General features: G+C 48.2%; 1 protein-coding gene across 1 annotated transcript in view; it reads right to left on the reverse strand.

The window, feature by feature from the left end:
* Positions 1-24,024, reverse strand: part of DYNC1LI1 (dynein cytoplasmic 1 light intermediate chain 1) — a 1,016,060-nt gene that overhangs the window by 464,550 nt on the left and 527,486 nt on the right. Inside the window, exons 6-7 of the mRNA XM_069648812.1 lie at positions 423-516; positions 151-286 (exon numbers count right to left, since the gene is read on the reverse strand). Coding sequence (XP_069504913.1) covers positions 151-286; positions 423-516 — 230 coding nt within the window. The remainder of the gene's footprint in view (positions 1-150; positions 287-422; positions 517-24,024) is intronic.

The following is a 24,024-nucleotide window of genomic DNA, read 5'->3' on the forward strand; positions in this document are numbered from 1 at the left end:
CCTAAGGGTACTGAGGGTAAAGAAACCAAGGTTTGTGTTAGCATCAGTCTTAATAAGTAGGCTTCTCCATCTACAGATAGGCAACATTTTATGGACTAATCAATCCCATCTTACACAAACACAATATTTTTTTACTTTTGGTTAACTTACATAAATACTGCATCTTTTTCCACAACATGTGCAGGAGTACTGAAAGGAAATCCATATAATTTTTGGACAATATATTTGTAGACAATATCAATATTCTTATTTTCTTTTATTGAAGTGTAAATGAGTGCTGCGCCATCTTTGTAGATCTGTTAAAGAAAATGTGTAAACTAAATGTACCTGTACAGAACAATACAATTAGGATGGCTGTTGAACAGGAAATAAACACAAAATTACAATTACATTGAAGCCTTACACAAATGAGTAAAGGATACACTGTAAACAGAATCGTCGGATGTATGACTGAATGAAGTCAAAATGTTCATCTCCATAGTCATGTTCTTTTTCCAAAACGCTGATGGTATCACACTGTCAAAATAAAAATAAAAATTAATGAAGTATGGGGATGGATGTTCCTTCCAAGTGTCAATGAATTTACAGTACATTGTTTTACCCCCTAAGTCGTGCAGTTTTACCTAGAAAGGTTGCAGTAGGCTTACTTTGGAACGATCAGCTTTCCACTGGCACAATCTGAGCCCCTCCCAAGTAACTATCTGATAGAGTCACCAAACAAATGTGGACATTATTAAACATTTCTTCCTAAAACACAATGTTTTGTCACAGACCTCAAACACACCAAGTGCACAAGTCAGTGTTGCTAATAAAAGGGTTTGCACAGTGGTCGTGATCACTGTAAGAACAAAAACAGTTTATCCATGCATCGGTAAAAGCTTCAATAATAACAGGTATGATCTTCCCTCCATGCGAGTGAAGGAAAAACAACCACATGCACTTAGCTAAACGCAAAGAAAATGCATGTTTAAAAGGTTGCAACCAACTGTTGGCAAAGCATATCTGAAAATACTTTGAATTACCTTTTTCCCCAATGGCTGCCCTTTTTATTCTGCTCCCGTCACATACACGTGTCAGTGGATAGGCACACCAAGACAAGGATTTGTCACTCTCCTAAGCCTAGTACCAGCTGAATTCTGAGTCCCTTACATCATATAGGTAGGGTGGCCATGTATTTTAATGGTAGATGAGCAGGTGTATAACACATTAAGAGCTTACAACCATAGGCTAGGCGTTTAGGCATGTGGATCTCTGATTCAAGGCTTAAACTTCACTATGTGAATGAAGTATCAGATGGGCAGGACAGAGTATAGATGATGCAGGGCACATAATATAATTGATGGGTTTAAGATCTTAATTTAAGACGGTACGTTATTCCTTTTTAATTTGACATTCTGCTCAATTTTAACAATGAAAAACATATGAGACTTCTAGGCTGCCATCTAAAAGTGAAAGAAGAACAAATCGCACTTGAAGGGAGCTCCTTCAACTCATGCACTTTTTTAATTGCAGCGCGGTTCATTTTGACACATTAGGGAAGAAATTCACTATGTCCATCTGATTCTCCACGATTCCCTTCCGGGTTCCTTCTGAATTTAATGAAGGATTACAATTAAATAACTGTTCCTTCACATCATGGGATCTGCATTACCCTACAGAAACACTCAACAGAATTAGCAGGCCCATCATACTCCCAGGGAGAGAAAGAAAAATAAACTGGAGTTAATTGAATCCAGTGGCTGTTGAAGAGTGGAATCTAGCATTCCCTTACTTACATATTTTTTCACTGTTATTACTTGCATTACCTTTTACACAAACATTTTCACAGTTCCAGGACTATTCTTTGTGTAAGGGGCTACTGCAAGTAAAGCATGTGCTGCAAAGAGGCATGTTTTAGCAAGTATGCTGTATAAGTGCAAAGCACATGTTCATCACACTATGCATGTATTTAGTTCTTCTAAGCACCAGCAGAATCTTGATGGGCATAAAGTTAATTTCGTACATCGATGCATGCATTTTATACTGACGAAATGGGGTGTACATTTAATGTTCACATGAACACAAATCGCTCTAGAGCACCTTGGGGCCCGTTCCATCATCTCTAGCAGTATTTCAGAGACTGTATAGAAGAAGTGGGTGGGTAGATATGACAAATCTAAAAGTGTCTAGAATGTTCAGAAAGAAAAGCTAGCCAGGCCATCAAACTCTGTGGGTGGTGTGGGTCGGGGCATGGAGAATGTGTGCTAAATGCTTGGTAGGCCGAGCAGTTTATATGCTCGACCCCCCCAAACCCTTAACACATGTGATTATCCATGCTCCTGACGGACACTAACAGAAGTGTAACAGTGTCACTGTTTTAGTAATGCTTAACAAAGAGGTGGGAACAACGCCAAAACTAGCATTTAATGAAGGCTTAGGGTTATCAGATTTGGTTGTGCAGAACAATTATATAAGGAGGATGGGTTCTTCCCATAGCTAGAATTGAAGTCTGTCAATCCATTAAGCAAATTACATGGTTTAGATTGTGCATGGTAGCTGTAGTCCGCATATGGAGGCCTGGTTTTCCAGCTAAACCTACTGAATAGTTAATATCACTACCATTTATGCACAAGATGAAAAAGAAATCGCCCTTTTGTTCTGAAGAAGTCAACTCAAATTATTTGCATGCTTTTGCCATCATTGCTTGGAACGCACCAACCTCAGTCATCCTGTGGTATGGAGTGAATGTAAGTGGAATCAGTATCACCTGCGTCACCATCAAATCAGTTAATGGCAGTTCATCTTCTTCTTGCTCCCTATATGGACAACAATGCAGTCGTAATGGCAACCCATGTGGAGAACCGCGTGGTTGTATTGGCAGGGCTGTGGATCTGAGTAGTCGTCATCTGAAAGGACTGGAGAATATCTCTGTTTAAAATCCAAATCTATTTGGTGTTCCAGAATTTGTTATGGCTTAATAGAGACCGTTGATAGCGAAGGTGACCTCAGATTATCTGGTGTATGTTCTTCTTGTTCACTGGCTTGTACTGGGACAGGTTGTGAAAGCGCTGCTATTGGAATTTTAAGTAGAATAGGTGGCTCCCCTCAATCCTGGGAACCTTCTCTTCAGTCTGGTTTTCAGCCAGTGGATGTTGTCCAGTAGACTGTTCTAGTGGTGTTACTGCTTCGACAATGTTTTTTGTTTCGTCAACAATGCCCCTGCCATGATGGATGGCTTTTGCGTTGACTGGACTGGACTGTATTAGTTGATGGCGTGGTGAACCGTGTTGTGTGGTCGACAGTCTTCTGCCTTTTTCAGATGACAGCTTAGGCTTCGTCAACGAGACCACCGACAAGGACTTTTTATGGGGAGACAGCGGGACAGCAGTCGACTGGATGTTAGATTAAGATAGTTGGTGTGTTGGCGATGTAGTAGACAATCGTGTGGGAAGTATTGTAGGTGACACCTGATGCAGTTGATGAGGGTGATGTTGCGGTTCAGCCGTACATTTTGTCACTGACTGGGTCATCAACTGAGTCTTCGGTTTGGTTGCTGCCTGTGTAATCGACGAAGAGGTTGTCCTGGTCATAGTGTGCAAGGGCTTAGGTATCAGTGACAGATGTTTCTGCGTGTATGATGAGGTCTCGTCAGCTGCAGCCTTATGCGTTATAATGGGCGCTGTTGAGGTTGTACTCTAATGCGTTGAATGCTCCATTTGCTCAGTTAGTAGCAATTTCTAAGGCCTCCTGCCTTTTAGTGGGTGTCGGCAGCCTCGCCTCTGATCTGGCCCTCTTATGACATGAGGGTTTCATAGATGTCCACCTTTGAGGAATCTGCCTCAGATGGACTGTACTTGCCCTCATTCAGCCAGCACACAAGACATCTGTGCCTATCCCTTAAAGTTTTGGCACTGAAAATCTGCCATATGTCACAATCCTCTGGTGTTCCTTCCATTATTTTAATCCCAACTCAGCTCATCTCTTTTAGGAAGAAGGAGCGGAAGATCATCAAAGCTGTACTGAAGCTGGATAACGTTTTTCTCACAAGAGAAAAGTGTTAGAGGCCTCCTCAGCATGACATGCGGTTAGAATCTTAAGGTGGCTTCCGGCAAGGAGTTTGATACTAGACGTCCCATTTGTTGGGGCTAGATACACCCAAAAGGACAGTAATGGACTACAAAACCGAGCTGTTTATATACCATATATAGTATAAAATAGAATACAGAGGTTACCAAGGATGCCCAGCCTGACGGAGAATATTCAAAGCATGTGAATCCATGAAAGATCCAATGCTGGAGAAGTATTGGAATCCTAACATAATCAAATGCTTCCTGTGGAAGATGCCATTTATTTCATGTGCCTTTATGTTGCACCTGGAACAAGGAAGGAAACTTTAGATAAAACTGAAGTTATGATCCCTTGTAGGGCTTTGAAGTTTCAGCTTAAGTTTCTCCATTGTCAGAACTTAAGCAGAGTCATTAAAGATCCTGAAAGAAAGGGTGACCACTGACACCCTTGTAGGTACGCATCATTCCACCCTTATGCTGAAGTTTCATGAGTTTACATGTAATCATGCATGGTCGTTCGCTGCAAACTGGTTTAGGCATTGTACTCTAAGAGTCCTTTATAAATGAAGATTTTGGCTTGGTAATGTGAAGATGTTTATCTAAGAGAAAAGGAAGCCTTTGTTGTCCACACCAGCCTCCTGTTCTGAAATCCATCCTAATCAAATGTTATTCATGTGGCAGCGATCCTTATGGTTGTTCGCTATGGACATCAGTCACTGTATTCTCTGTACAGCTGTGTTTAGCTCAGCTATCCCTCGGTCAAAATTGCCTTCTGTCTCACAGATCCTTCATTGTCCTGGATCCTCTAGTCATGCTGGTTGTGTCCTGGAAATTCGTTTTATTTCATTGCTTATTGTTTGCTGCAATCTGAGTAAGCAATACTATTGTTCATCTGCTTCAACACCCCTGCCACTCCCAAAAAGTAGTTTTCATATTGTATAAATGTTGAACTCTCTCCAACTGGAAAGCCCTAGAAGGGACTCTGATCAGATCATCTATGGAGGGATACAAAGGAATACCCTGAAGCTTGAGATGTGCAAAAATGACATCTAGGAATCCAAGATGGCCGCCGGCAGCGAGTAGACGTGCCGACGGCCGCTCCCGTATCCTGAGGCCGCCGATCGGGACCCACCGCCCCCCGAGGGCGATCGGCAGCTGGTGTGGAGCAGAGCTCCGTTGGGCGAGGCTGTGCGGCGCCGGGTGCCACAGATCCATTTCTTCTATAGAGGCGGCGGCGAGTGTCGGCAGCCGCGGACGAGCGGCTCCGCCTGCAGCGAGGAGAACCGGCGACCAGTCCTTGGCGGGTGAGTGCCCCCGGCGCGGGGGGAGGGGCGGGCCTGCCCCCCAGTGTCTGCCCCCCCGGAGCGCAGTAGCGGCGCTTGGAGGGCGCCCCCGCCTGAGCGGGAAGGCCCGACGCGGTCCCGCGGCCCAGGAGCACCAGTTGGAGAGAGGAGGCGGCCCGGAACGGACCTGGACTGTCCTGCAGTGAGGAGCGCGGGCGGATTCCCCCAACGGCATAGAGGCGCGGCACTCTGCTCCTCACAGGGCCGGAGTGGAGTACCAGGCTCCCGAGTAGGTGAGGAGCGGGTGAGCTTCCGGAGGGGGGGGGTGAGGGTTGGAGGCGGCCCCCCCTTGGCCCCGCTCCGGACAGGAGGGGGCGGTCTGACTGGTCCGGCCGCCCTCAGGAGAGGATCCAAGGTAACAAGGCGGGAGAACGGACTTCTGTGGGCGCTGACCCGGTGCGTGACGCGGGGGGGTGCCCGGGAGAGCTGTGCACCGGGCTCCTTCCCCACCCTGACGGCTGTGGAGCTCCGGTGAAGAAGCTGAGCTGGGGGTGGGACCCCCTGGCTGAGACAACCCCGGGAGGGGGGCCTCCACTGACACCGCAGTAATTACTGCCACCCTCGGGGGATTGACTGTGGAGGGGAGGTGCTCACGGCGTTTGAGAGGGACCTGGTGTGTACAGTGATCTGCCTCGGAGGGGGCGGACTTCCTTATCCCACGTTGACGGGCCCTCCAGAGGTGTTAAGGAGCTGATGCCCCCCAAGCCTAGGAGTAGAGCGGTGCGCTCCAGCCAGCAGTCGGGGGACCCCTCTGGTACCCTCCCCTCCATGTGGTCGGCGATGGAAGGCACGAGCAATGCGAGTAATGATGGAGCGACTAATGGGCATCATACCATGCACGCGGCCCATGAAGGAGCGGGGGGTCGGGATCCTCTGACGAGGGGGGACCTCAAGGGTGAGATGCATGCCCTAAGCGAGACTTTAGCCAGAACCTTTCAGGATCAGTTTCAGCTGCTGCGATCCGATTTGAATACGGCCCTAGGGGAGCTGAAACAGGAGGTGGCCCACCTGGGGGAAAGAACAGACACATTGGAGAGGGGCCTGCAGGAAGAGGAGAAGGATGGAACGGCCAACGGGGAGGCTATCGATCGCCTAGACCCAACGACTCGCAACCTAGAAATTCAACTGGAGGACCTCGAAAATAGGTCTAGGCGGATCAATATTAGAATTAAACTCTTGTCGGAGTCGGTGGCGGACAGGGACCTGAAGGGAGAAGTTCAGAGAATTTTCATGGACTTGCTAGGCGAGGAGGACCCCGAGGCAATAGAGCTGGACAGGATGCACAGAGTGGGCCGGCTCGTCCGCGGCCCTGACGCTAGACCCCGGGATGTTCTGGCTGCGTTTGCGCACTATGCCCAAAAGGAGGCGGTGCTGCGTGCTGCAAGGCGCTGTGAACCGGTCCAATATAAGGGCCAGGAGATCACCCTATTTCAGGATTTGGCGAACAGTACCCTACTGAAAAGGAGGGCCATGCGACCTGTCCTCAGAGAACTCGCTAGGAAAAATGTCAATTACAGGTGGACTTTCCCATTCGGGCTGGTGGTCATCCACCTTGACCTAGAGGGAGAGGGGGGTGGGGGGGTGCTGGGGGACCCCGCTCGACCCAATCGTTTCAAGAGGACGGGTCAGACCTTGGGCTTGGTCGACCATGGGGGATAAAGCAAGGAAGAAAAGGCCCAGAAGGCGGCCACAGGAGGGAGGAGGGGGGGCCGCTCGGGAAGGGGAAGAGGAGAGGGAACCTGGGCTAGGATGACTCTGGAGATTTGAACTAGGTTGAAATACTAAAGGGGGGGTGGTGGGATGTTGGCTTTTAGTGGAGTCGGGAGGGGAGCGGAGGAGTACCTCTTGGATCGTGCAAGGACAAGTGAGTCCGGGGGTTTTCGGTCCACCCTCCAAGTTGTGGTTGGGAGGGGGAAGGGTTGGGGAGGGATATCCTTTGGGAGGAGGGGGAGGGGGGTGGGAAGGGGGGGGGGAGAGGTTTGATTGGTGGTCACAGCACCCAACAGGGAAGCGATGCCCTGCGGTACTGGTTGCGGGGGCGCGGGAGAGTGCGGAGGAGTGGGGTGGGGACTGGGGTCCCGTTCCAGACAGGAAGCGGGGGATGGTGGCCAGATCTCATCCCGAGCCTCTGGGGGGTGCCAGGTAACGGCACAATATGCCCGCTCGATATCTTTAAGTGGCAAACACATAATGTGAGGGGGCTTAACTCCCCCCCTTAAGCGTATGAAGCTGGAACAATTTGTTAGGTCTCACAAGCCAGATGTGTTGGCATTGCAGGAGACTCACCTGAGGAGGCGGGATCAGGCGCGGTTGCGTCTCAGGGGTTTTCCCCTGATATGGTTCGCGTCTGGCCCTACGAAGAGGGGGGGTGTAGCCCTTGCCTTTGGAAGGAGTATTGACTTTAAGCTGCAGGAGGTTCTCAGGGATAGTAACGGGAGATATGTGGTGGTAAGGGGGACTATAAGGGACTCTTGCTATACCGTTGCGTCTATATACGCACCAAATGTGGGTCAAGACCAGTTCTTACGAGATATCCTGAACATCATCGAGAATTTCGCCAGGGGCCAGGTGATTTTGATGGGGGACTTCAATTTGGCCTGGGATAGCGTTGGAGACCGCTCTGGAGGCGGAGAGGGGTGGGGTGGTAGCGTGGCCTCCCCCCAACTGAGGGAAAGATGGGCAGGGGCTGGCCTCCACGATGTTTGGCGCTCGCTGCGAGGTGAGGAGGGATTTACATTCCTGTCTGATGTCCACAAGTCTCAATCCTGAATTGATTATATTTGGATCTCCGCTAGTCTAATGGGAGGGGTTGAGTCGGTGGAGGTGGGCCCTCTAGGAATCGCCGATCATAGAGTAGTACAAATGGACCTGAGGCTGGGGAGAAGCAGGCCCAGGGTGTGGGGATGGAAATTCCCGGGGGAGCTTCTAAGGGACCCAGTGATATGCAAAGAGCTGGACGACAGGATTCAGGGTTTTTTTGTGCAAAACACGGCCACGGCCACGAGTCTGAACACCAGGTGGGATGCTTTTAAAGCTACCTTGAGAGGGGACCTCATCGCCTTGAAGGCGGAGAGGACTAAACGTTTAAGGGAGCTGGAGACCCAGCTGGAACGGGAGGTGAAGGAGGCTAGTGCCCAACTGCTGGAAACCCCCACGTGGAAGGTCTTTAAAACGTATAGGTTGGCAGAGGGTCAACTAGGGATTTTGAGAAATAAGATGGCGGAAGAAGCTATGCTGAGGATGAGGCAATGCTTTTACGCTAAAGCCAACAAAGCAGGCCCCCTCCTAGCCCGCCTCTTGAGGGGACAAAGGGAACAGAGGGTAATCATGGCCCTTAGGGACCAAGGGAGTGGCCGACTAACTCGTGTTGAAGAGATAAAGGAGAGAGTAGTCGAGTTTTATGAGGCCCTTTACTCCCCTCAGGAACCGGCCCCTCTCCCGCAGAGGGAGTTCTTGGGGAACTTGCCCCTTCCACGGGTTTCCAGGGAGGTGGCAGAGGAGGTGGGCCGACCTATCACCGAGGATGAGGTGAGATCAATTATCGTCTCCCTCCCACGGAACAAGGGTCCGGGCCCGATGGCTTGCCTGCCTCGTTTTATAAAGCGTTCTCCCACCTTTTGGTCCCGCATCTGACGCAGTTATTCAACTCGTTTTGTGCTGAGGGCGGAATCACCCCGACGATGGAGGAGGCCAAGATTACCCTCATTCATAAGGTTGGGAAGGACCCGGAGGAGTGTACATCTTATCGCCCTATCGCTCTTATCAATACAGAGGCAAACATTTTTACAAAGATCTTGGCGAGGCGCCTAGAGAAGCATCTTCCCTCTCCGATTCACCAAGATCAGTCAGGTTTTGTAGTGGGACGGCAAACCGCCGATAACATTAGAAGGCTGGCGCATTTAGTAGAGAAGTCCCGTAAGACACACACCCAGGCGATTCTCTTAGTGCTAGACGCCGAGAAGGCGTTTGACCTGGTGGAGGGGTCGTTCCTATTCCAGGTGATGGAGAAAATGGGGCTAGGGGAAGGATTTATTAACATGGTTGCTGCAAACTATAAAAACCCCACGTCCCGCATTCTAATTAATGGGGAGATGTCCCGGTCTTTTAGGCTTCGGAGGGGTACAAAACAGGGGTGCTCCCTTTCCCCGTTACTCTACGCCATTTACTTAGAACCACTTCTGTTGGCGATACGCCAGACAGCAGAAATCACTGGGATTCCCTTCGGTGGGGAGCAGCATAAAGTAGCGGCATTCGCCGACGATATGCTGCTCACACTGACCAAGCCGAGAGAATCTCTCCCAGCCTGCGTTGCGCTGCCATCTACTTTTGGAGAAGTTTCGGGCTCACGGGTTAACTTCCAGAAGTCTAAGTTGATGAATCTCTCGCTGGGTGGAGAGGAGGTGAGGGAGCTGTCCCCATTCAAGTGGAGCCCCTCTGGGTTACGGTACCTAGGAGTGAGGATCACCCCCTCACTGGCGGGTTGGTACGGCGCGAATTACGAGCCGGCTCTCATAGCCATCAAAAAAGATTTACAGGAGGTGGGGTGCTCTCCCTCTTTCTTGGCTGGGCAGCGGGGCTGTTCTTAGGCTGATCATACTCCCCTGGCTGCTCTACCTTTTCCAGGCCATCCCGTTGAGGGTCCCGGAGAGCTTCTTTCAGAGGCTGGATAGGTTGACCAGGGGCTTTGTGTGGAGGGGGAGGGTCTCACGACTATCCAGACATCTTTTAATGACCTCCAGGGAGAGAGGGGGCCTGGCCTTCCCCAATTTTCGTCGCTACCATGATGCGGCACAGCTCAGGGTAATTAAAGAATGGTTTTTGAAAGAGTACTTGAAGCATTGGGTGAAGATGGACAGAGTGGTGGCTCAGCATCATCTGGGGGAGGTTCTTTGGCTCTCGCGACGCTTGCGACCTTCGCACCTCTATTTGAGCGATATTACGAAAAGCGTAGCGGATGGCTGGGATCGGGCTGTAGGAAAGTGGGGGACCACGACTTTTCCATCGCCTTTCACCCCTATTTTTCAGAACGGGGATTTCTCTCCGGGAATGGAGGGTAGAGCGGTTCGGGAGGAGGGGGGATGCAAGAGGGATATGTTTATCGGAGATAGAGTGAAAACATTTGAGGAATGCAAGAAGGAGTTTAGTCTGGGAGAGAGGGAGAGGCACCGGTATTTCCAAATTAGGCATTGGGTGATGTCTCCGGTCATGAGGCGGGCGGCGACTAGGGAGCTGACCCACTTTGAAAAGTTCCTAACCTCCCATGAGGGCTCTAAGGGCCTTATCTCAGCCTTGTCTAAGCAGTTAGAGAAGGACCACCCGTGCACGGGTTGGGCATATATGGCGGACTGGGAGCGGCACTCTGGGGTCCGAATGGATCAGACGGACTGGGAGAGGCTGTGGGCACGGATCCCCAAGATTGCGAAGGCCATCCAGGTGCGGGAGGTTTGGTATAAGTGCTTGATGGGTTGGCATTACACCCCCGACCGTCTTCATGCTATGTACCCTGCTATCCCGGGGGAGTGTTGGAGGGGGTGCGGGGGAGAGGGGCACGGCCTCACATATATGGTGGGATTGTCCCGTCATCCAACCTTTCTGGGACGAAATCAAACGGGCCACTGCCCAGGCGTGGGGGCGTGGGGGGTTGTGCCATTTGGGATCCTCGGGAGATTCTGCTGGGGAAGAGTGGGTTGGAGGGGGAGGGCATAGTGTTACGAGTCGCGCAACACCGCCCACCTCCCAGCGCAGCGCAACACCGCCCACCTCACAGCGCCGCGCAACACCGCCCACCTCCCAGCGACACCTTACCTGCGGCGGTGGCCTTTACCGGGCGCGCCCCTTCAGAGGCCATGGTGCCGGGCTCCCCGTAAGAGGGAGGCGGCGCACGACAGAATGGAAATTGTGGCCGCGATGGCGCTGGGGTGGATTGAGCCTCACCACCCCGGCGTCCTGGTCACGTAGGCAAAGCCCACGTTTTGCCGTAGGAGCGGCCCGCTCAACCAATCATGTTGCCACTTCCCGGTTGCGAGGGTCACGTGATACGCGACGCCACTCACGTGACCCAGTGAAGAAGCCATCACGTGACCCAAACACCGCTTTAAAAGAACACTGAAGCTGAGTTTCCGCGCTTCTCAGCTGTTCTCAGCAATTCCAGTGGCGTTGTGTTTTCCTGGATCTTGACCCTCCGGCTTTTGAACCCTGGCTTTTGATATTTCTGGACTGTTTTTGCCTGCTCCTTGGATTTGGTTGCCTGAACTATTGCCTAGCGGATTTTGGGACTCTCTGGCTTGCATCATTGGACCTGCTTCTTACGGATTTCGGACTTGGCTTTTGGAACTTTCAAGTATTACCTTCCTCGGATCTTGGACCCTTTGGCTTTGGACGTTTCTTGAAACTGCTTCTGGAACTCCCTGGCTCAAGGTTGTTTGGTTTGGACTTCGGCTCAGCACCACGTCCAGCCCCTAAGTGAGGGGGTCCTGAACCCCAACTCCCCCGGCTGTCTTCCCGTCCTGGTTGTCCTCCCTGTTAGGTAGGTCCCACTCCATTGTCTTGAGTATTGGTTATTCCCAAGTTACTGCCTTGTACTCACACTCACCTGCTTTACCTTTGCAGCACCTGGTACTCGTGTTCCTGACCCTTTTTCACCTGTGGCCTCAATAACTGGTGAGGGAGTATATAATTCTCTCCTTCACTGGTGCTTGGGGACAGAGGTACCCATAGGCATCGCAGAGGTTCGTTGTGACACATAGGAAGCGGGCGCACTAAGGCGTCAGTGATGTTCACTTTGACGGCAATAACCCTCATTGAGCAGAGGTGGAAGGGGGCAGCGATCCCTACGGAGCAAGACTGGCTGAGGAAAATCTGGGACATTGTTGCGCTAGAGTGGGCCACATATGCCGCGGACAATAAACTGGAGTCCTTCCGCGCAGACTGGGGAGAGACCTTGGAATACTTAAAGGGGGACTTCCGGAAACAATGGTGCCCGCAAAGACTTAAACTCCTGGACATCTTCGGTTGAGACCTCATGGGAGAAAGGCAGCTGCGCAAGGAGGCTCTTGGGTGCTGTGATACCGGGGGGGGTGCTGGTTTGTTCGACTCCTTCTTCTTTCTATGTTTATCTTTTGTTATTGTTAACCTTCATATGCTCTTTGTTGCTATTGCATAATAATAATAAAAAAAGAAGTTAAAAAAAAAAAAATGACATCTAGTGAACAGCTTCTGGGGATCATTCAGGGCCTAAAGGGAAATATCCTTACTGGAAATGAAAATTCCCATTCAGAATTACATGTATTCATGATGCGCTTTCCTCGTGTGTATTTAAAAAATAATCACAATCTACCTCTTTTACATCTGGAGTCAGGTTTTTTGATTTATAGGACTTCTGAGGTTACTTTTAGATGGCGGGGGATGGGAGGGTGGCAACAGTGAAACTTTTGCAAGTCTCAGGGAGTAATCCTTTACAAAACCCAAAACCCAAATGTCTTGTGTTTGAACTAGCCAGTAATAGTAAAATTACCTTACCCTGCCAGTACTTCGAAGGGAAACATTGTTAAAGTCAGAGGGAGCGTGCCAATATATTGTCGTGTAACCACCCTTTGGAGCAAGATTTCTTTTCTTTCTGGTTCAAATCCAAACAACAAGCAATATAGGAAGTGCTACCTGGTAATAAGCAAAGGATTTTGTAGGCTTCAGTACTAATGTACCAGGTTTATGAAAGTAGCAGTGCTTGATCCAATCAATCAATGGACCTACAGTACCACCATAGTCTTTTCGGGGGATCCAGAGAGCCTGATAAATCCATGGCAGGAGAGGCCTGTACGGAAGCTGTCTACAAGGCCATACCAACCTTGTCCTGAAAGAAAAGGGGGTGTCTGGTAACAAAGGATTTGTGCTAGGTTACAGATTGCACATTAGAAGGCCTGGGTTCTTAGAGGTCCAAAAATAAACAGTCCATGAATGGCCTCAGAAAGCACACAAATTGGTGCCTAGCAGAAAGTTTCCCAAACACCAATCCTCCCCACCCCCGCATAGTTTGGTAAGGATACCTCCTTACATGTAGGACGGTGGCCAAGGATGAAATGCATCCACTCATTATTGGATCCCGTCCATTAGACAAGGGTTGCCCAACTCCAGGCCTTGAGGGGCCAGAAACATGTTGGGATTTCAGGATACCAATATTCATGAAATATATTTGCATACACTGATGATGCCCATTTTTCCACATGAATTTGAATGAGGGGTATCCTGAAAACCTGTCAGGATTCCGGCCTCGAGCCCTGTAGTCGGACAACAACGCATTAGACTATATATATGTTGGAGACCACTCCTACAAGACTGTGCCTCGTTTTCCAAACATAATGCAGTAGAGTGCATGGGATGTGCATTGCCCAGGCAGCTGATGCAGGCTTTGCGTAGGTAAGGTATAAGGGCATAAAATATATACCCTGAAGATACGGACATACATAATGTGAACTTGGTGGTAAAAAGAGGATTTGTAAATTACAATTAGAATTAAGATTATCAAAGACACTCCAAGATTGATCCCTCTTTTCCAAAGTCAAAAAAGCCAAAAGGTGTGCGAGGCAAAAGCCCAAAACCCCTTAAAAGGAAAAGCAGCTTTGATAAACTGCATGAGACCACCAGCCCCAAAAATGCATTCAGAAAAATGAAAGGACATGAACAGTAGTTTCCCAACTGGGCCAGCAGGTGGAAAAACAGGAACAGAAAGTTGGGCCATGGCAGCCAGATGTATAGGGGAAGGGAGACACAGATGCGTGAAGGGAAGCATGCACTGCAGGATTTAAATTCCGATATTTCAATATGTATCCTCTTTAGAGCAGTTTCTGGCCTGCTCTAGGGAAATGGGTCTCAACAATAGTAATGTTAACATTGCTTCTTGACACGGAGTCAGTCACACCTCTGGCCTGGGTACGAGACGTAGAACCACTTCTAAGACCAAGTTACTTACCCATGGTAACGTTTTTTTGACTGGATGTTCCTCCCACGTATTCTTCAGATCATTTTTTTCATAGGGTCGAGTGTCGTGCAGCATCATATCATGGCCTTAGACTGCCTATGAAGCGTCCTCGCTGTGACGTCGACAGTGGTATATGAAGCACGCGTGGTGACCGTTACCTCAGTTCGAGTTTGTTAGGGAGAATTCTCTTATAAGGCTAATTTCCCAAACCTAGTGAGTCCCCTAGCAGCTTTGCTGGATTTTTGGAGGTTTTTTTTTCTCCTGCTAAGAGCGAGACTCTTTTCCTCCCACTCTTAGGCATGATTTGAGGTATGTCTTTGACTTATTGTGTGCTTATGGGCTATGGGGTCTTTCACTCCATAGGGTATCATCTGATTTAGTGTATGTGTTACACAGCATCCTCAGTGCAGTAACACAGGGGTGTCATAGTGACCCCCAAACATAGACTCCATACCCTGGGACTGACTACGGGGCATGTAAAGTCACCATTGGCTTTACTAGTCCAAAATTGTGAACAGAACAAGTACAAACCATCATATTGTGGAAGTACTGGAAGGGGTTAATTAGATTGCCCCTGGGTCTGTTTTCCAAGGGGGCACTGTCCAGTCCCCCCTTGTCAAGTTTCTGGCTGGTGGCAGTGGTTACCACGCGAAATATTCCACTGGAATATTTCCTATGGGATTTTCCCTGGTCGAACCACGAACTGCACACGCTGACAGGAACAACTGCCACCGCTGGAGCTTCCTCACTCTTTAAGGTACTGTGTTCCGCCTGGCCTCCCTTTCTGCCGATTGCTAAAGGTGACCCTTAAATCCTTGGCTTTCCATCTGGGTTGGCCCCCAGACCTAACTTTATCTTTCGCATCAAACCAACCTCCTTTGAACATTTCTGCAAAGACTTGAGTGCTTTTTAAACTGTGTGATCTTGGGCACATTTCATTTAAAGTGGGCTTGGCTCTACAGTAGACTCTGCCTTCACTAACTTTGCTGTGGTCTTAGAAAAGTGTTGGAAACTTATTTTTATGACCTACCTTTTTCTCTCCCTTTAACTTAATTATTGGAGTGCCATCTAAGTTACACGCGCACATCTGTTTTTACTAATAGTGGTGTTTTGACCTAGACTTGTCGAATAATTATTAAGGGAGGTGTGTATACTTTTTCTGATTGTGTTTGAACTTGCTTTGATTTATAGTGCTTAGTGTATTTCCTAATAGTGTGTTTTAAATAAATACATACTTTTGATACCAAGCTCTGGTCAGTGTTTGCTTGCTCTACTGTGTTTTTTTTAGCCCTATTGTGTATCCTCTGTATACTGCCCTACTCATCTTGAGAGAAGTCTGACTGCTCAGCCACAGCTACCAGGTAAATCTGGGTGGTGCAGACTGCTACCAATTGGGTTTACTGCTTACTCCTGTAGTCTTAATCTTTTTGCAGTATTCCCCAAGGGAACTGCACAGGATTCTGCCTAACGGTTTTTCCTCTTAATGTGCTTGCTGAGCCGTTAAAACGTCCTTTCATTGCCTGAATATTCATCCCATGGAATGTTAACGTGAAAATTACAACAAATATGCTCATCAATTTTTTAGGGTGGTTGGGAAAGGGCAGATATGGGTTTGGGCGGGTAGGCAATAGCCAAAAATATGTCTGTGGGGGAAGGGAATTCTCCCTGTCCCCCAAAAAAACCACAATGAGCATTTTCGTTGGAATGTACACGTTAAAATGACAGGGGATGACATTGCAGGTGATGAAATGACATGGAACCGCTGTGCCATAGGAGAGGACATTCTTGATGTTGCGAGAAAAGAAGGTGTAAGACATGGAAATTCTAGGCAAGCAAGAGAGGAAGAAGGGGAGGGAGATGAGGAATACGTAGGAGGAACATCCAGTCGAAAGAACGTTATCACAGGTAAGTAACTTGTTCTTCAAATGGATTGTGTCCTCCCACGTATTACTCATCTTTAATAGACTCCCAAAGCAGTTTGTCTTAGGAGGTGGGTGCCAGGAATGTCTATTTGTTCATATTGTGGAGGACGACTTTGCCAAATCTATACAGTAAAATGTACTGAAAGTATGAAGGGACTACCCTGTTGCAGCTCTGCAGATGTCGTGCACTCTGGAACCGAGGAAGCAGTCACCCCTCCAGTGGAATGCACCCACAAACCTTCAGCCGACTCATTGCCTGCCAGACGTAGCATTCTGTTATACACATGACATCAAAACTGCTAAACTTAATCTTTGTCCTGCGTATCCAATGAAAAACTGGTCATCTTGGCGAACATTAGCTGTCAGTGTAATATAGTAACTTAATAGCCTTTTAGGGTCCAGACGATCTAGCCTATCCTCCTCTTGATAGGTTGAAGTGGAGGTTAAAAGGTTGTGAAAGGTGAAACTGACCACTTTCGTCAGAAAGGAGGATCGCACTCTTAAAGCTACTTTGTCCTTGAAAAAGGACCTGAATGGAGGCTTTGAAGATAGGGCCTGTAGCTCACTTACCGTGCGTGCAGACGTGATAGCTACTAAAAAAAAGCTGTCTTCATTGTAAGCATCCTCAATGGACACGGATGTAGGGGCTCGAAAGGAGCTCCCATACGACATTTCAGTACTAGGTTCAAGTCCCATGTTGGCACAATAAAGGGCGTAGGCAGGAACACATTTGTTAGACCCTTAAGAAATTGTATTACAATCAGCACTTTAAAGTACAATCACTCATCAGGAGATCTCTTAAAAATTGTCAGTGTCACCAAGTAGGCCTTCACTGTGGCTACTTGTAACCCAGAGTGGGTCAAGTGGGGCAAGAAGGATAGAACGCTGGGAAGTTTACATGTGAAAGGATGAAGTTGCTGTTCCCTGCATCAGCTGCAAAATGTATTCCAACGGCAACGGTATAGGGATTTAGTTGCTGCTCTTCTAACCAAAAGCAACACCTGCATCAGGTCTTCGGGAAGGTCCCAACCCTTGCATCTCACCCTTTCAGACACCAGGCGTGAAGGTTGAGAGTCCTGATTTCTGGGTGAAGAATGCAACCTCCCTCTTTCAAGAGCAGGTCCTCTTTTTGGGGATGACGAACTGGAGGGCAGATCGCCATTTCTAGAAGGTATGGGTACCCAATCCTCCTGGCCCAATCCGGAGCAATCAGGATCATGGTTTTCCGGAACTGTCTCAGTCTCATTATTACATGAGGAATGAAGGGGCTGGAGGGAACACTTACAGCAGTGGAAACTCCCAGTCCACTACAACTATGTCCACTAGAGCTCCTCTTGGGGGAAATTCCCTGGAGCAGAACTGCTTGCACTTCCTGTTGACACTTGTCACAAACTGATCCAATTGAGGGGTTCCCCAAAGGATGAAGATCTCCAAAAGGACTTCCTGAGCTAACTCCCACTCGTCGGGGATAGTACTCTGCCTGCTCAGAGCGTCTGCCACCGTGTTTTCTTCTCTGGCCAGATGAACTGCCAGAAGAGGGATTCCTTCTCTCTGTGCCCAGAACCAGAGCTGCATTGCCTCTGCACAGGCATAGCGATCCTAGGCCCCTCTCGTTTTGAGGTAGTGCATGGCCACATTGTTTTCTCAATCATTATCAGGACACTTTTCCCACATATTGAGGGCAGGAAGACCATCAGAGCTAATCTGATTGACCTTGGCTCCAAAAGGTTGATATGGAGTCTGGAATGCGACGGAGACCAGTGTCTGGTTACTGAAAGATCTTTTATGTGCGCTCCCCATTCTGTGAGGCAGGCGTCTCTCACAACTGTCATCACCGGACATGGTTGCCAAAAGGGTTCTCCTCATTACATTCTCTCGGCTGGCCCACCAAAGGAGATCATGAGCGACCGTTGTAGGGACGTGAAGAAGGTCTGTGATACTGCTGGAGAATTGAGACCACTAGAATCTGAGAGCCCAATGAAGGGATCTCAGTCTTAGATGGCTATGTTGGTCCGGTCTAAAATGGCGACATGTCAATTCGAACTTGGTATTGCCGTTCAAATTATTTTCAAAAAACTGGTTTTGCTAAGGTCGCGTCTCACAGGGTTTGTGGCTTAGCCAAGAGAAAACCACATGTAAGCATCTACTGACCAAGGAGCTGAAACCAGCTTCGAAATTTGTACCCTAATTTGCAGCAGATAATATCATTGACACCTTTTATAAAGCGGTATCACAGGACCTCTACAAGACGGATTCGAAAAGACAGACAAAAACCAAGCAGAACTTACCTAGCAAGGAACTAGAAGCCCTCCCGACCCTAGAGACTGACCGCTCCATTGGAATTAAAGAAGCGGACCAGGGGGGGGGAACATTGTTATTATGAATCGAGAGGATTATCTAGAGATGGCCAGAAAACACCTGAATACCCCAGGCTGCTACGTAACAATACCAACTAATCCAACTAAACAAATAGTACTGAACCTGGAGCAACAAATTAAGAAATGGCACCACAAGTGTCTCCTTACGGACGATGAGAGAAGTTACCTTCTCAAAGAACCCACAACCCCTATCATGTACTTTCTTCCAAAGGTTCACAAGGAATATGACCAAATACCAGAAGGCCGACCAATCATAAGTGGAATAGGTTGGGCAACAGAGAACATCTCCCAATACCTGGATAACATCTTAAGACCCAGAGCAATAAGTTTGAAGGCCTACCATGTTATTCTCAAGGTTAAACATGTGACTTGGGAAAAAGACTAACAACTAGCTACCTTAGATGTCAGGGCCCTCTATACATCTATTCACCATACCTGGGCACTAAGAGCAATAGATCACACTTTCAAGGAAGACTCGGCATCGATGTACCAGCAAATCCTAATGGTAAAAGAAATGTTGGAACTAACATTTGAATAGAATATCTTCAACTTTAATAACTTTCTACAGACAGACCAACGGCGTGGCGATGGGCACCAAATATGCCCCGGCCCTGGCCAATATATTTATGGGACTATTTGAAGACAGAGTTATCTGTCACGACAAAGCTTAACAACTGGTGCACTGGATGCAATACATCGACTATGTACTAATAGTATGGAAAGGTACAACCACAGAATTTACGGAATTTAAGGACAGGATCAATCAAAATGAAACAGACATACACTTTACAGGCACCTGTCATGAGGAAAGATTTTTTGGACCTTACAATATACATTGACCACAATCAAGTTAGAACTCGCAAATATAGGAAGCCCACGGAAGTAAACTCGACTTTACATGCAGAAAGCTGCCACCACAGACCAACCATTGTGAATATAACCTCAGGGGAATTCCTAAGGGCCAGGAGGAACGGTCAGACAATGAACCACTTTGAGAAGGAATGCACACTACTAACATCCAGATTTCTGGCAAGAGGACATACAGAACACTGTGTAAAGAGAGCTCTGGAGAGAAGCTTAGCAACAACTCATGAAGAAACACTCATACCCAGGAATAAAGTGACAGAACAACCCCCGATTGGCTTCATCACCAAATACAGTAGTGACCATAGAACCCTATATAAAATCTTAGCTAAACATTGGTACCTTCTCAAGCTGGATGAGAACATTGCGAAGAATGTGGATGAGAAACCCAGGATCATCTATCGAAGAACAAGTTACTTACCAACTGTAACGTTCTTTCGACTGGATGTTCCTCCCACGTATTCCTCATCTTGTGATAATTTGTTTCGCCAGCTTCGCTGCATCAGAAATTTATTTCCGCCAGAGGGCGCGGTGCTCGAGGTCGTGGCGTCGAATGTCCCTCGACGGGCTCCTACCTTATCGACGTCACCGTTTGTATAAATGCCTCGAGCCGCGCCAGTTGGCTTCAGTTGTGTTTTTTCGAGAAAATACTCATGGAACATCTAGGCGTATGCTGGGATTGATAGGCCCATCGTAAGAGGAAATTGTAAGAAAGCAAACTATACTGCGGGGTAGGTTGGGAGGGTTGATGAGGAATACGTGGGAGGAACATCTAGTCGAAAGAACATTACAGTTGGTAAGTAACTTGTTCTTCAAATGGATTGTGTCCTTCCACGTATTCCTCATCTTGTGATAGACTCCCATAGCAGTGATCAATTTGGAGGTGGGAGTACTAGTTCTTGTTTTCATGTACAGAGTGAAGTACCGCTCTGGCAAATAGTCCCTCATTTGAGGATGAGTTATCTAAACAATAATGCTTGATAAAGGTATGCATTTATGTCCATGTTGCAGCTGAGCAATGCCGCAGAAGTGGCCATTCCCCTTGTGGAGTGAGCACGTAGCCCATCCAGTGGATCTTTTACTGCTAATCTGTAACATTCCAATATAGCTAGAATAATCCAGCGGGATATGGTTTGCCACCGCTAACCCTAATTTACGACCTGTGTAGCCCACAAAAAGTTGGTCGTCTTTGCGTAATTTTGACATTCTTGCAATGTAAAAGCTGAGGGCCCTTTTTGGGTCTAGTCTATGTAATCTCTCCTCCTCTTTTCCCAAATTAGGAGGAGGATAAAATGTTGGTAAAACAATTTTCTGCGACAAATGGAAGTCGGAAACTACCTTCGGTAAGAAAGATGGTTTAACTTTCAGAACTACTTTGTCCTTGTAAAATGTGGTGTATGGAGGTTTACATGAGAGAGCCTGTAGTTCACTAACCCTGCGGGCTGATGTTAATGGCACAAGGAGGACAGTTTTTAGTGTTAAAAGCCTCAATGGACATGAGTGCAGAGGCTCAAATGGTATGCATATTAAGAATTTTAGAACTCCCTTGAGGATGCTGTCGTTGCAAGCCCACCATGAAAGATCCTGAGCAACTGCGCTCGGGAATTGCAGAAGATCTGACATATTCCCCGAGAATTGGGACCACTGAGTTCTGAGGGCCCATTGGAGGGATCTCATCCTCAATCTGGCCTCTGGCACCAGAGAAATGCAGGATGTCATGAGGCCGAACAACCTCAGGAAATCGAAGGGCGGCAGATGCTGGGCTTTTTGGAATTTTGTTACCATCTGCTGGATGTGGAGAGCTCTGACCACGGGCGGCGAGGCTTTCACCGAGGAAGTGTCCAAAACTGCTCCGATAAACTGGAGCTGTTGGGATGGTACCATGTGGGACTTATTGAAATTGAGGGAGACGCCCAGGTTGTGGAGGAAGTGGCAGGTGATCGACAAGTGTTCCTGAGCTTGTTCTGGGGAGTGTGCTCTGATTAGCTAATCGTCTAGGAAGGGGTATACGTGAATCCCCCTTCTCCTGAGACTTGCTGCCACAACCGCCATCAGCTTAGTGAAAACCCTTGGAGCGAAGGTCAGCCCGAATGGCAGAACTCGAAACTGATAGTGAGAACCGCCAACTGAAAACCTCAGGTATTTTCTGTGCTTGGGATGGATCGGCACATGAAAATAAGCATCCTGAAGGTCCAATGATACCAACCAGTCTTGAAGCTGGAGAGCCTGAAGGATCCGAGAAAGGGTTACCATCTTGAACTTGTCCTTCCTGAGGAATTTGTTTAATTTTCTCCAGTCCAAGATGGGTCTCAATCCTCTGTCCTTTTTGGAGATGAGAAAATATGGGAGGAGAGGGGTGTGGGGGGAGGGGGGAGACCAGCCTTTGTTCCTCTCCGCTACAGGTACGAGTTCTATTGCACCTTTCTCTAGCAGGGTTATAACTTCCTGCCAAAGGAATCTTGGTAGAGCTGGCTCCCGGTGGATGATCGTGAGGTCTTTTTAGGAAGGGAAGGCAGTAACCTTGGGCTACTGTCTCCAGTGCCCAAACATCTGAAGTAATGCCTCGCCATTCTTTCAGATGCTGAGAGATCCTGCCTCCCAAAGGTGTTTTGTATGATAGAGTGATTTGGAGGCGGCTGCAGGAGTGGCTGAGGGCATAGATGCCATTCCTGAAGATGGCTTTGTAGTCCTTGCTCGTCCACCACGAGTGACATTTCTTCTGCCCCTTTGAAAAGCCTGTCCTCTTCCTCTACTCACAGAGGAGTAGTATCGAAAAGGACGGCCCCTCCAGGAAGATGAGCCCGAATAGGGTTTCTGAGGCTGTCGCATGGAGGCACTAAGAGACTTTGCTGCCGCTTTCGAGGTCTGTAGTTTTTCCAGGCTCTCGGCCTTAGTACCAAAGAGCCTCGAGTCATCAAAGGGCATATTGAGAAGCCCGGTCTGTACATCTGATGCAAACCCCGACTTTCTCAACCACGCAAATCTGCGTTGCACTGTGCTTGATGCCATGGATCTGCTAATACGATCAGCAGTATCCAGTCCAGACTGGAGGCATTCCCCCATTGCCTCTTTACAGTCATTGACTATATTCAGGAAGCCTTCCCTTTCCTCGCCTTCCGGAATATGCTCAGCCGCCGCCGAAATGCATTCCCACAGGGTATGTGTGAACCTGGCCAGGGTACAGGTGACATTGATAGATTTCAAGGCCATGCTACCCGAAGTAAAAACCTTACGAGCCCAGGCATCAACCTTTTTATCCTCCCTGTCCGGAGGTATGGTTTGGTATGCTGCCTGCCTGGATGTAGTAGCTGCCTGAATAACCAATCTTTCTGGAGAAGGGTGCCTACTTAGGTATTCTGGGTCAGAAGTCGAAGTTCTGTACTTTTTTGGGAGATTGCTGTCTACTGCAGCAATGCTATCAGGTTTTTCCCAGTTTTTCTCAACTGTTCTTTGTAATGCCCTGTGAAAGGGGAGAACTGGATCTTTCCGGGTCCTCTGACTATAATATCCGTCATATCATCTTGTTCAAATGTAGGGGAAGCTCTTCCCCAACCCATATACTCAATCACCCTACTCAGCAAATTCGTATACCCTGAGTCTGCATGTTAAGCAGCAACAGGTGCAGCAAACTCCAAATCGGTGATGTGTCTACACCACTAGCAGAATGCAGAGTTTCAGATAGGTCTCTCATTTTTGTCTCAGGATTTATGAGTTCCTCTGGAACTTGTCTAGTTCCATATTTTACTCCAAGAGGAGTGATCTCCTCATCATCTGAACCAGATTCTTCAAAAATCGAAGACATGGACTTAAAGAAGTCCGATCTTGGTAAGGGTCCTCATAATTTGTCGAAGAAATCAGTGTTTTCTTCGAGGTAGTCTTCGAAGGAGTCGAAGGAACCTTCAACACACTCGACGAAGCCTTCAACGGAGGCGTCGAGGATGAACCAGGCTTCGGCATCGGAGCTGTCGGCGTCGATGGCGTCAATGAAATTGCACCAGACTTCGACAATTTTTCTTTCTTATGAGGGATCAGAGAGGCACTCGATCCTCGAGGATCTCTCGACGACTTGTCGACTCAAGATTTATGGTTACTACTAGGTTTAACCGTTGTAGTTCCCGACTTCCCTGCGTCGTCCAAAGGAGCTCCGGGGGTCTGGTTTTTCTGAGGTTTCTTCGAGGAGGTCAAGGCCGCGTTCTCAAAGATCTGCAACATTCTTTTTCTAAAACTCTCCCATTTTGAAGGGGAATCCGTCCTAGTCGGACATCGAACCAATTCTGTTGACGAATCGGACGATGATGATGGAGACCCATGTCTCCTCTTGAGCTTTTTTGAGGAAGACGAAGATCGTCTCGACCTGCTACGAGATCGCGATCTCTTCGAGTGCTTTTTGTGTTGTTCTGATTCCTTAGTCGGACAACTTTTTATGTTTTTTAGATAAGGCTTTCGAAGAACCCTTCGACGCCTCCCGCCCCACCGCTAACTTACTTTTCCTCTCAC

The sequence above is a fragment of the Ambystoma mexicanum genome, chromosome 2q (genome assembly GCF_040938575.1).
Source record: "Ambystoma mexicanum isolate Mex_15411 chromosome 2q, UKY_AmexF1_1, whole genome shotgun sequence".
Classification (NCBI taxonomy): Eukaryota; Metazoa; Chordata; class Amphibia; order Caudata; family Ambystomatidae; genus Ambystoma; species Ambystoma mexicanum.